This window comes from Loxodonta africana, chromosome 8 (assembly GCF_030014295.1).
Source record: "Loxodonta africana isolate mLoxAfr1 chromosome 8, mLoxAfr1.hap2, whole genome shotgun sequence".
Classification (NCBI taxonomy): Eukaryota; Metazoa; Chordata; class Mammalia; order Proboscidea; family Elephantidae; genus Loxodonta; species Loxodonta africana.
The window spans coordinates 97628353-97642054 of NC_087349.1; the positions used below are offsets into that span (position 1 = coordinate 97628353).

The 13702-nt window shown below is 38.7% G+C and overlaps 1 protein-coding gene across 2 annotated transcripts in view; it reads left to right on the forward strand.

Annotated features, from left to right (window-relative positions):
• The window catches only part of ANLN (anillin, actin binding protein), a 71004-nt gene extending 58304 nt beyond the window's left edge, over positions 1 to 12700 (forward strand). For both annotated transcript variants that reach the window (XM_064290141.1, XM_064290142.1), the window contains 4 exons: positions 1046 to 1132; positions 7608 to 7715; positions 8606 to 8778; positions 11362 to 12700. In XM_064290141.1, the coding sequence (XP_064146211.1) occupies positions 1046 to 1132; positions 7608 to 7715; positions 8606 to 8778; positions 11362 to 11485 (492 nt within the window). In that variant the 3' untranslated portion in view covers positions 11486 to 12700. The remainder of the gene's footprint in view (positions 1 to 1045; positions 1133 to 7607; positions 7716 to 8605; positions 8779 to 11361) is intronic.
• Positions 12701 to 13702: the final 1002 nt, after the last annotated feature.

The window sequence follows — 13702 nt, forward strand, 5'->3', positions numbered from 1 at the left end:
AACACCCAGTCAAGATATACATTTCCATCACTCCCAACCCCCATAGTCACCATTGTTTCTGATTTCTCTCACGATTGATTAGTTTTGCCTATTTTTGAACTTCATTTAAATGGAATCATAGGATATATACTCTTTTTTTTTATAATTGTGTCTTCGGTGAAGTTTTACGTGGCAGTTTAGGTTTCTGTTCAACAATTTGTACATAAGTTGTTCGGTGACACTGTTTACATTCTTTACAGTATGTGAACATTCTCATTATTTCCACTCGGGTTGTTCTGTTTCCATTAACCTAGTTTCTCAGCCCCCACATTCTCATCTTTGTTTTAAAGTAATCGTTGACCGTTTGGTCTCATATAGATGATTTTTTAAAGGAGCACAGTACTTATAGGTGATATTCATTATTTTTTAAGCCAATTTGTTATTTAACTACAAGGTGGCCTCAGGGGTTAGTTTCAGTTCGGGGTTTAAAGAGTATCTCAGGACAATAGTCTGGGAGAATATATATTCTTTTGAGGCTAGCTTTTTTGCTCAACATGATGTTTCTGAGATTCATCCAAATTGTTGTATGTGTTAATAATTCATCATTTTTTATTGCCAAATACTATTATATGAATATGCCAGTTGGTTCGTCCATTCTGCTGTTCAGTAATATTGCATTGTATAAATATATCAGTTGGTATATTCTCCTACTGATGGAGAATGGATACATCTCTACAGATACAACAGGGACTTCACTTGTGGATGGAGAATGGGTGAACAAATATATTCTCTTCTTAAATCTGTGTTTTCTCTCTCACTTTAATTTGGACTTAGGACTTCTGTTTTGTCAAAGTCTACCTTGAATGAATTTATTCTTCAAAAGCATTTGTTGCTAAGGAGCCACTGGTTTTTTGGCCACCTGTTCTATATTCCCCCCCAAAATTCCAGCTTTAGAAAATGCTGTGTTTTCAAGGCGTATATGCTCAATTAACGGTTTACACATGTTTTATCAGGAGAGTCATGCTTTGAAACTGTTCTGCAAATAATTTACCCTCTTTCTTCACAGGTACCCTTTTTATCTCCTTTGGAAGGCCATATTTATTTAAAAATAAAGTGCCGAGTAAATTCAAGTGTTGAAGAAAGAGGCTTTCTAGTAAGTAAGATCACTTATTCTTTATTTTCTTCTTCCATTTCATAAGTCTGAAATACAGCCTTGGTTTCCTATAGGAATAAAGTCTATGTGATTAATTGATAAATGGATTCAGTGATTTGTAGCATGCCAATATAGGCCAATCACTGTGCAGGTGTTGGGAACATAATAGGCCAGAAAACATAAATCCTCCACTCAGAGAGCTTTTAGTTTAGTAGGGAAAAACACAAGTGAATAGGAAAGTATAACATAGGGTCTATGTGTGTAAACTGATGCAATAAAAAGTCTTAAATGTGGTTGGGGAGTGTTATAGGAGGCTATTGGAAGAAGTAAAAGGAGCCTGGTGGTACAGTGGTTAAGTGCTCAGCTGCTTACCGAAAGGTCAGCAGTTGGAGCCTACCAGCAACTCCATGGGGGAAAGATGTGGTAGTCAGCTTCTGTGAAGATTACGGCCTTGGAAACCCTATATGGCAATTCTATTCTGTCCTCTAGGTTCCCTATGAGTGGTAATCAACTTGACAGCAGTAGGTATGGAAGAAGTAACTTCACCCTGGCTAACTTATTCAGTTATCAGTTTAGGTTAAAAAACAAAAAACCCACTGCCATGGAGTCGATTCCAACTCATAGTGACCCAGTTTATGTTAACAGGGGAAAGGGGAGGATAAAAGGGATGAAGTGTTCCAGATAAAGGGTGGAGCTTGTACAGTGGCCTGAAGGGCCCTTCTTCCCTTTGTCCCTCTTCCAAAGAAAAACGGAAGATGAAACTTTTAGATAATGGCAAGTGTTTCAGGAAAACTAGAGCTTAGAGAGGAGCCCTAGTGGTGCAGTGGCTAAGAGCTTGGCTGCTAACCAAAAGGTTGGCACTTTGAATTCACTCCGTGGAAACCCTGTGGGGCAGTTCTACTCTGTCTTATAGGGTTACTATGAGTCGAAATGGACTTGATGGCAACGAGTTTGGTTTTTTTGGTTAGAGCTTAGAGAAGAAGGAACCCTGGTGGTGCAGTGGTTAAAGTCCTTAGCTGCTAATTGAAAGATTACTGATTGGAACCCATCAGCCACTCCATAGGAGAAAGATGTGGCAGTCTCCTCATGTGAGGATTACAGCCTTGGAATCCCCTTGGGACAGTTCTGGTCTGTCCTGTTGGGTTGCTATGAGTTGAAATCGACTCAACGGCAACGGGTTTGGTTTTTGGTCTAGAGCTTAGAGTTGGAGGTAGGAGGCAATGAACAGAGTGATTAGGGAGGAGAGTGAGGTTAGGGGAACTGGAGCTAAGTATTAAAAGGCTTTTTAAAGAATTCGGACTTTATCTTGAAGGCTGTAGGTTGCTCTGACAGGGTTTTAAGCAGGGGAATGACATGATCAGATTTGAGGTTTAGAAACATCATTCTGCCTGACATGTGGAAAGCAGCTGTGAGAGTGGCAGCCCTGAAGAGACAAGTTAGGAGACTGTGTGTTCCTCCAGGTGAGAGATGATGGGGGTAGCAGTGGGGATGGAGAGAACGACCCATTGTGGAGAGATAAAGAAGTAAGAAAGGCAGACCCCAGTGATTTGGCTCTGTTGTTTTGGTTGCCGTCGTGTCATTTCTGACTCATGGCGACCCCATTCCTGCAGAGTAGAACTGCTTGATAGGGTTTTCAAGCCTGTGATGTTTCAGAAGTAAATAGCTAGGCCTGTCTTCCGAGGTGCCTCTGAGTGGGTTCAAACCACCAACCTATTGGCTAGCAGTCAAGCGCCACTCAGAGACTCCAGGAAAATACAAGTCCTTTCAACACTTCACAGACTAGATTATGTAGCTCTGAATTAAGAAGCATGTTCTATCATTTCTCATTCTTTGATAATCCATTGGCTCTAGAGGGTGGAAAAGCAGAAGTCAGGATGAAGCCCAGATCCCTACCCTGCACAGTGTTCTAGGTGGCAGGGATGCTATTGAGACTAGGGACCTTGGGGGAGGAACAGATGTGCAGCTTGGGGTGGGAAATGTTTTTTGTTTAAACATTTTATTGGGAAAAGTTTAAATATGCACAATATTAATTAATTTTACTTTGCATACCCATAAACCCACCAACTAGCTTTTACTGTTAATATTTTTCACATTACTTGCTTTAGCACATATCTACTATCTAGCCATCCTTCTATTTCTTAATCTAGCTCATTTCTGGGGGAAGAATTTCAAAGTATATTGTAGATATCAGTGGACTTTCCCCTAAATATTTCAGCATTCATACCACTAACTAGAGTTCAATATTTGTTTATAGTTTTTAATTTGAGGTAAAATTTATATACAATGAAATACATAAATCGTAAGTATAACTTCCCGGAGTTTTGACAAATGCATATACTTGTGCAACCCAGATTCCCATTAACATATACAACATCACCCCAGAAGGTTCCCTCCTGCCTCTTGCCGGTCAATCCCTGCTGGAGGTTGGAAGTTTTAATGAGTTAAGTTTTAAACAATTTCAGTTTTGGATGCCTAGAGGCATGTTTCAAAAATGTGGGTTTGGAGCTCAAGATAGACATTTGAGTTGAGAGAAAGATTTGGGAGTCTGCAGTTTAGAAATAGTTATTGCAGCCTGGGGTGGGGAGGGTGGGTGAGTAAAGCAGAACCAAGAGGAACACTAACATTACAGGACAGCTCTAGGAAGAAAAGCCCCCAAAGGAGACTAGAGGGAGGAGAATTTAGCATCATGGATGCTAAGGGAAGAAGAGTTTGAATGATGTATAAGTGATTGTTGGACTTATTTCCATGGCGATCATTGGTGGCTTTGAAGCTAGATTGCAAATGGTTAGTTACAGTGTGAGTGGGAGATGAGAAATAAGTGTCAGCAACTCCCAGAAGGTTTGGTGAGGGAGAGGTGAAGAGAAGGACAGTGATGCTTGCAGAGGTATATAGGGTGAAAACAGGATTCTGTTCACATTTTACTAAGGTGGGAGAGACTTGAGTGTCTTTAAAGGGTAACATGTGGCTTCTACTAGGGCTGAAGAGACTGTAAAGGTAGAAAATGGGGAGCTTTTGGCCATAAGAGTGGGAAGACCCAAGGTCATGGGATCGAGCTGATTCAGAGTTATGCATTATACATTTCCATTGTCAGAGGAGAAAAGTATGTGTGTAGAGCACACAAAAGATTGTGGATGTGCTGTAACAAGTAAAGAGAATCTGCTAGCTCGGGGTTTCTCTGTGAAACAAGAATTTGAATGCTATGAGGAATGTTAAAAATCAGTTTGCAGCTGCTGTCAAAGGGTGCAGACAGGAAGAGCTAGACTGTAAGGAAAGCCCACATAGACTAAACAAACAAACAAAACCCAAACCTGTTGCCATCAAGTTGATTCTGACTCATAGTGATCTTACAGAACAGAGCAGAACTGCCCCATAGGGTTTCCAAGGAACAGCTAGTGAATTTGAACTGCCAGCCTTTTGGTTAGCAGCCGTAGCTGTTAAGCACTGCACCACCAGGGTTTCCCCCTGTGGACTAGTAAACTGGAAGTTGGACTTTGAAGGCTACTTAACCACAGTAAAGGTTAACAAAATTTTTTTCTTCCTTGTTAGCTTTTTTAAATCCAGCAGGTGGCACTAGATGTATTTGGAAAAACATTTTTAGAACTTTCTGACTTGAAAGCAGTGTTTACCAATTGACTTTTTCTTTTAATGTAAATATTTTTCTATTTTATTGTAGACATCCTTAGCAGCCGATTCACTCTCTTATGGTAGTTGATTCATTTGTATGTAATATCCGACCTATTTAATATCTGAGCTGGTCTCTTAACTAGCTTGTTAGATCTGTTCACGTTTACTCTGTAAACAGAAATGTAGTAAGAAAGAGCTTAGAACTTCCCGACATAATTTCTGTCCTCTGTCAAAACAATTCCTCTACCCTTAAAAAAAAAACAAAGTAGTGAAAATGAAGCATGCGTGCATGCTCACACACGTCTGCATATCCACGTGTGCACTTTATAACCCTAAATATTTGCTGAAATAAACACAAGGCATTTTACTTATTCATTTTTGCACTAAAAAAAAAAAAAATTCTAGTGCATACTCATTTTTTTAAAATAATGAGATATAATGTAGAATATTTTCTAAATATGAAATTTATGTTTACTGGAAAATTCTTGACCTGTTGATGGGTTCTGGCAAAAATAACTTGTTATCAGGATTTATTATAATGCTTTGAAGATAGATGTAGTAATGGAAATTAAAGGTGCTCAGTTTAGTTGCCCTTCCTGATGTGCAGGGACAGCTAGGAGGAAGGAGACTTAATTAAAGAAGTGTGATGAATGATTCTGAAGTGGTGCTAGTCTAGCTTTGCCTGGACTGATGAGCAGCAGAAGGAAATCCCGGGTGTGCAGGCCGAAGGTCTGACTTCCAGTTGTGCCTTGTGATTGTGTGCTGTCATTGAATTTCCCTGGGCCTCAGCTTCCTCGGCTATAAAAATGAGAAAGTTGTCCCTTTCTCATTCCTGTCTGATTGTAGTATGGTGTCATAACAACTCATGTTATTCTCACCCACTGAAATTTTCTTTGTCTGTTATCTTTATGGCGCCCTGGTAGCGCAGCAGTTAAGGGTTTGGCTGCTAACCAAAAGATCAGCAGTTCAAATCTACCAGGTGCTCCTTGGAAACCCTATGGGGCAGTTCTACTCTGTCTTGTAGGGTCACTATGAATAGGAATCAACTCGAAGGCAATGGGTTTGGTTTTTTGGTTTATTATCTCTGTGATGTAAAAGGCGAACATAACACAGGAGGGAGCCGGTGAGTCATTTGTACTAACATTGTTCTTGAGATCAAAAGAAAAAAATTTCTTTCTGTTTTGTTTGTGTGGCTGTGAGCAGTGTTGCCTAGAAATGGAGCAGCCATGCCTTGGGGAGGGATGAGGACAGTGTGAAGGGAGGAGAGGTGGGGCATAGAGGGAGTATGGCTGGAGTAAGGGCTAATACATTGGAGGCTTCAGTCTATTTTGGAAGCATTACTGCACACAAAGTAAGTTTCCTCCATGGCTAGAGATTACACTCCTAATTCAAGCCACCTGTTTGGTAAAGTCGCACAAATTAGTGAATTGAGAAGAGTGCGTATCCTACCATCACAGGGCAGGCATAAGGATGAGTTAATGTAAAAAATGTACTTAGATCGGTGTCTGGCACAGTGAGAATCTAGCAAGTATTCCTTTTTAAAAATTATTATTAGCTACCAAATAATCAGAAGGGTAAAGGTGAGATTTGAGGGGAGGAAAGCCTTAATGCATTCAGAAATCTAATGCATATATGCCTTATGATTACCAGGAGCCAGTAAAGTTTGGCCCAAACCTGTTTCTGTAAAGTTTCTTGGCACCCTGGCTCATTGTTTATGTGTAGTCTCTGGCTGTTTTAGTGCTGTTACAGTACAGTTAAGTAGTTGTGACAGTGTGTATGGCCCACAAAGCCTAAAATGTTTACTATCTGGCCCTTTACGGAAAAAAATTGCCAATCCCTGACCTACATCGCTGTCACATTTTTTACCTTGTGTTCTTTAACAAGGAGCCCTGGTGGCACAACGGTTAAGCGCTTGGCTGCTAACTGAAAGGTTGGCATCTCGAACCTAGAGAAAGACCTGGTGATCTACCCCCGTAAGGATTAAAAACAAACGGCCTAGAAATCCCTATGGGGCAGTGCTACTCTGTCACGGGGCGTCACCGTGAGCCGAAATCGGCTTGTCGACACCCAACGACATGTTCTTTAACATAACAGTTCCTAAATGAATCCTTTTTTTAAAAATTAAAAGTGAGGACCTTTGTATACATTAGGGCTCTGTTATGACTTCAACTAAAAAATAACTGGCGGAAAAAAAACCCAGCTTCTAATTATACTACTTGTACTTCCATGGAAAAAATCCACATGTTATTAGTTACGCACTCCAGAGTTGTCCTTAGCCAACTCCACCGCTGCCCCTACCTCTGAAATATGACTTGCACACCTGGGCTGCGGGGAGTGGGCCTCAGAGTGTGCTAGACAACTCACCAGTGGATACGGAATTCTCAGGTTTCTCACGGTACTCGTCAAGGCCTATCATCACAACCCCACTCTTCTAACCCTCTGTTGTCCTCCTGAATAAGAATAAACTGTCAGTCTAATTTAACAAGCTGTCATTAGCTTTTTTTTTGTATGTAAGGTGTGATATTCTCATATCATCTAACTCTCATATCATTTTACATTTGAAGAACTTCTCTGTTATTTAAGGGGCATTTGGTTAGGAATACCATGCTTAAAAAAAAATTGAAGATTAGGTAAATATCTCTCTGGGTTTAATATCTGCAAGTTCTTAAAGGCGTTGTGCTTGTAGATGATTTTGAAAATCTAGGATAATGATTTTTCATTACTGTGGTAACATACGCATGATAAAAATTATACCATTAAATTTTAAGGTATGAAATATGCCAATTTTAGCATTTCATTGTTAAGACATGCTCTTTAAGTTTCTAAAGTCAGTATTTCATTAACTTTCTAGACCATATTTGAAGACGTTAGTGGTTTTGGTGCCTGGCATCGACGATGGTGTATTCTTTCTGGAAACTGTATCTCTTATTGGACATATCCAGATGATGAGAAACGAAAGGTAATTTTAACAGGACTGGTCAGTGGTGGCAGCCCTGGTTCACTTTCATGTAGTGTTTCATCTAAGTGTTCCCCTACCCACCCAAATTTTCCCTTTGCATAAATACTTACAAAGCCTTAAAAATTTTCTTGTTGTGAGACCAGTCGTGTGTGTGTGTGTGTGTGTGTGTTGTATATTTGTATGTATCAAATTTTATGTCCTAACCACTCCCTGGTGGTGCAATGATTAAGTGCTTGGCTGTTAACCGAAAGTTTGATGGATCAAACCCACACAGCTGCTTTGTGGAAGAAGAGACCTGGCAGTCTGCCCCTGTAAAGATTATAACCTAGAACACCCTGTGAGGCAATTTGAACTGCCATGGGGTGCTATGAGTTGAAAATCAACTCTGTCACCTAACAACAACAACAGCCAGTCCCTGTGATTTCACTGTTATTGAAATACCTTAAGGCATGTATTTATCCTTTTTTTCTCCTGAAATGTTCTGTAATCTTTTTTAAATTGACATTTTCAATTATAAGCATGTTAAATTCAGTTTTATACTTTATTAGATAGCTGATTTACCTAAATCTGGGTTAAAAAATACAGGAATATATTGGTTTTGTTTCTAAAATTTGCTAATGGGATTTTGTATAGGTAATAGGATTAATTGTATCTCATTTTATAAGAATTTAATGTTATTGCCTAAGATAATTTATTATTCAAAAACTGGTAAATAAAAATAAGCAGAATGAAAAAGTAAAATCTCCCATGACAGAGATAAATATTTTAATTTTAAGACTTAATGGCTTTTTAATCTTATTTTGTACCAACTTAAATATTGCATAATACTTAGTGACTTAAATAGCCTTACATGTTTTCTACTATTAAATTTTTAAAATTTGTTTTTAAAGAGTCCAATAGGAAGGATAAATTTGGCAAATTGTACCAGTCATCAGATAGAACCAGCCAACAGAGAATTTTGTGCAAGACGCAACACTTTTGAGTTAATTACTGTCCGACCACAAAGAGAAGACGACCGAGAGACTCTTGTCAGTCAATGTAGAGATACACTCTGTGTCACCAAGTAAGTATTGAGCTGTACCTATTTCCACAACTAAGTAATTGATTGCTCACTGTTTTTAACACTGTAAGGAACATCAGCAGTGGCCCTTGTCTTAGAAGAAGGTACAGTGTTAGTGAGGGAACAACATGTACATCAATAAGAGAACGATAACTAAGTTAATATAGCTTAAAAAGGTATGATGTTCAGATTATTTATTAGCCAATCATGGTTTCTAATACTCAAGCCGTCGGCATTTTTAAGGCAGTTAGCTAATGAACTTTAGGTTAAATTTGATAATTTCATGTGTAGTCAAGAAGTCAAGCATTATTCAAAGAGACTTTGATCTCATCAATTTCACATTCTTCCATTCCAACAATGTTCTTAATCAAGTTTCTACAAAAACAACCCCATCTTCTCTAGAAATTTCTGTTTAGAGATTAAGGCTAGATGAGGCAGAATAAACTAGTGGAAATGTCACTTCTTTTGTTAACCCTGAGCTTAAGCAGAGTAGAATTTGAGATGCAGACGCTTATTGTTAAGAGTGTAAGATAAGTTTTTTTGTTTGGATGTTCAAGAGAAGCTTGAAAACCAACTCCAGTATAGAAAATTGTGATTAGGGACAAAAGTTTGAATTTGTCAAAGTATCAGTTAGGCTGTTCCTGGGTATTCCGTTCAGGGAGGTGGGTAGAACTGGCTCCATCAGTTTCTGATGTGGAAATAGTAGAAAGCTACAGCCAAGGGACACTATACTATAATGGAACAAAGTTGCCCAGATCCTGCCAGTTTGTTTTAAAATAGCTAGGGTAGCATTCTGAACAAATTCTTTGGACGTTCTTGATGTCTAGATTACTTCCAGATTAATTAATTTTAACTCATCTACTCATTTTCTTCTGGGGCCTTCTATGTGTCAGTGGCATGAGACAGACAGGAGAGGCAAAATGGATTTACAGTTATTTTGTTTCTTATCTACCCTGCCCAGGGGTACAGTCAGCAAGAGAACCAGCTGAAGTGCAGTGCCCAGGAAGTTCCTGACCACGTGACCCATATTAGCCCCATGGAACATTACCCAGATTTCTCATATGACCTCATCTCTTACCTGCTACATAAACCCCCTCCCAGACTTCTCCTTAGACGTTCCCTCCTGTAGTGGGCGCTAGATCACATGTTGCTCTGCCTCTAATTACTCTGCATGTAAATTTTCTCTTTACAATATTATGGTAATTTGGGTGGGGCTCCTTTGCCCAAGCATTTAAGAGTGGCACATACTCAGTATAGTCCTGACTGAGTCCTCAACTTGCTGGTGGCTTTATACTTATTTTCCTCCTTTGATTATAAGAATAATCATTGCTCAGTTCTGCATTCTTTTTAGTTTTATTTCATCTGTTTCTCCACAGGGCCTTTTTGACCTATACCTTTACCTAAATTTAATGTATCTCATATTTATTTCTACTAACTAGCCTTGCTATTGTTCTCTCCCTCAACAAAAAAGATTACTTTCCTGATCAATACTGCCTACTTCAAAATATTAGACTATACGCTGGGACTGGAAACGCTTCATCTCATGGGGAGGCACTGTTAGATAGTGGGACTTTGCAGTCAACCCAGACCTAGGTTTAAAATCCTGACTCACTGACTTATCAAATGTAAGCATGGCAAATTAGTGAACTTTTCTGGCTCTCTGAATTCTCCTGTATCAAAGGGCATAATAAACTCCACAGAGTGATAATAAAGATTAATGAGCGTAAAGCACTTAGCACAGTGTCTATCTAGCACATGGAAGTAAGCTCAGCAGATGGTCACTGTTATTATTGTGGACGTTGTATTCTCTTTACTTCTCTGTTTATCCATTGAGTAATAGGAGATGATAAACTCACCTGCTTATTCATGCCTATACCTTTTCTAGTAGTGCCAATGGTAAGAAATTATAACTATGCAGAATGAGTATAATATAAAAACCTTTTAACAGCTAGTAGTTCTCTAGAAGACTACTGTGGCTTTGGAGTTAGGCAATTCTCCCTCTTCTCCCACCCCTAACTGCTTAACCAACTAGTTATTCAACTTTCAGGCAAATATGCATACAAATATGCGTACGAAGAAGAGATACCTGACGTAGATGGGGGTAGAGGAGCAAAGGGAGGAACGTAGGACAAAAATAATGAGAGGCGGTAAAAAATACTATTACCTGTAAAGCCTGGTAACGTCCATGCACCTGTGATTCCAGCTCTTGGGGAGCCTGAGATTGAAGGATATTGGGAGCTTCCAGCTTCAGGCCTGTGGTGTTCTTGCTAGGAGTTTGTCCACGCTCAGTGGGTGTCTCACACCATCACGTTGCTCAGGGCAGACTGCCTGGACAAAATAGTTACCATCTTCAGCGTGGAAACTCCACCGCTTATCCAATGTAATTAGTGTGGGTTATGATTCAGCTGACCAAACAGTGGAGAGTATTTTACATTATTGTACTTGGAGAAGCACCTCACTAGGTAGCTCTTGATTAACATCCATTAAAAAATGATACTGGTTTGTTCAGGCTTTTTTTTAGCAAGAGTGCACAGAGGTATGGAGTGGAGGAGAAGAATTCTGACCTTTTTTTTTTTTTCCTTATAGAAACTGGCTGTCTGCAGATACTAAAGAAGAGCGGGATCTCTGGATGCAAAAACTCAATCAAGTTCTTGTTGATATTCGCCTCTGGCAACCGGATGCTTGCTACAAACCTATTGGAAAGCCATGAACCGTGGAACATTACTTCTGCCATACCATGTAGATAGAGGTTTTTTGCTCTGTGTCATACATGTATCTTAAGAAAACACACTTAAGAGCATCAGATTTGCTGATTGCATTCTGTGCTTTAAATACGGAAGGGTACGTGCCAATATCGACTACATATTCTGCAGTATTTATATCTTTTCTATGTAAACCTTCAACCTTTTCTGTCATTCATAAATGATTGGAAGTAAATTCATTATAGCTGATTTTGCTGAATCTAAATTTAAAAGCCTCACTTTCCTAGAAATTTAATTAGTTATTCTTGACAAAAAAAAAAAAAAAAATTTTTTTAAGTAAGATATTTTGAGTTGCCTTCTTGGAAATATGGGTTCTGAAATAGGCCTTCCAGAGTTGGAGACAGAAACCTCAGACTTCTGTGATCACTTCTAGGCTCTGTACTGTTTTTTCCTGAAGGTTATGATCATTTACTGATCATGATGTCTTGTTACTAGAGTATTAAGAGACTTTACGCAAACATTTTAGTAATGGAGGTAAGAATCTTTTCAAATAGTAAATGTATATTAGTTTAAAGCTTGAAGCAGCCTTCATACAAACATAGGGGATATTGCGTGAGATTTGTGGTTAAATATTCTATAGAGAAGAGTTAATAAATAATCACATGGTTTACATACACTCAGTTACTATATATGCAGTGTGATACACATTTTCATAAAATTTAAGCTTTTTTAAATAACTATTTTTGCTATATAGCTTACAACGTTCTCAAATATATTTGGCATATTTGTTCTTTCTGCTCTTGTAACAAGAACAAATGTAAATTGAAGACTCTTTATATATATATAAAAAAAAAGTAAACTTCTACCAAGCTGCTATGGACTAATACTTTGCTTGCCAAAGTTCTTGTCTTTTTTTTTTTTTCATGTTCACATACGACGGTGTCTAGAAACCTATTTGAAATCATTTGAAAAGCAATTAAGTCATATATTACCTTTAAAAGCCTAAAATACCTGTCTTTTTATATAAAATATCGTAAAGCATGGTCTCAACTTTTAAATACACTTTTAATTTTCTTTTCTGACTTACTAAAGTTATCGATGACCTCGTTTATAAACACTAAATTCTGTCAGCACCTGTCATTTTTTATCTATTCAAATGTGTTTTTTCTTATATGTATTATAAAAATATATTTTATGACCTTTTACCCAAATAAATACTTGTGAATGGCTTAAGGAATCTATTATTTAAGAAATGCTGTTTGAATGTGTAGTTGGCTGCTCTGCATCACTGGCCCCGCGGGCTTCTTGGGGGTGGTCTGACAGCATCTCATTTATCTTTTTATCTCTAGCTTATTGTGTGTTCTGGGACCACTGGTGAATGAGTAAGCAGAAGAAATAATCCATTTCTAGGCATTTCAACCGAATATGATAATTGCATGTGTATTTGAGGAGGCGGAGAATGATTCCAGAGTGTTTTGCCAGAGACTGAGTGGAATGGCTTTGAGGGGACTGATTAGAGGTTCCCTTTTATCTATATTGGCTTTATCTATATAGAGTTCCTGGGTGGTGAAGACACTTGGCTGCTATCTGAAAGGCTGGAGATTCAAGTTCACCCAGAGGTGTCTTGGAAGAAAGGCCTGGCAATCTCTTCTGACAAATCAGTCACTGAAAACCCTATGGAGCATAATCCTGCTCTGACGCACATGGGATCGCCATGAGTCAGTCAACTCAGTGACAACGGGTTGGTTTATTTATGTATAGATTTGTATTTATTTTTGAATAGGTATTACATATCATGGTACAAGATTTAAAAGGCACAAAGAAGTTAATCTGAAAAGCAAGTTGTCTTCCCTTTCACTCAACTACTTGTTTCCCACCCAAGAGACAACCACTTCTTTTTTTAAATTGTACTTTAGATGAAGGTTTACAGAACAAACGAGTTTCTCATTAAACAGTTAGGAGTATGACATTGGTTAACAACCCCATGACGTGTGAACACTCCCTTCTCGAACTTGAGTTCCCCATTACCAGCTTTCCTGTCCCCTCCTGCCTTCTAGTCCTTGCCTCTGGGCAGTTGTGCCCCTTTATTCTCGTTTTATGGGCCTGTCCAATCTTTGGCTGAAGGGTGAACCTTGGGAGTGGCTTCATTACTGAGCTAAAAGAGGGTCAGGGGGCCATACTCTTGGGGTTTCTCCAGTTTGTCAGGCCAATAAGTTTGGTCTTTT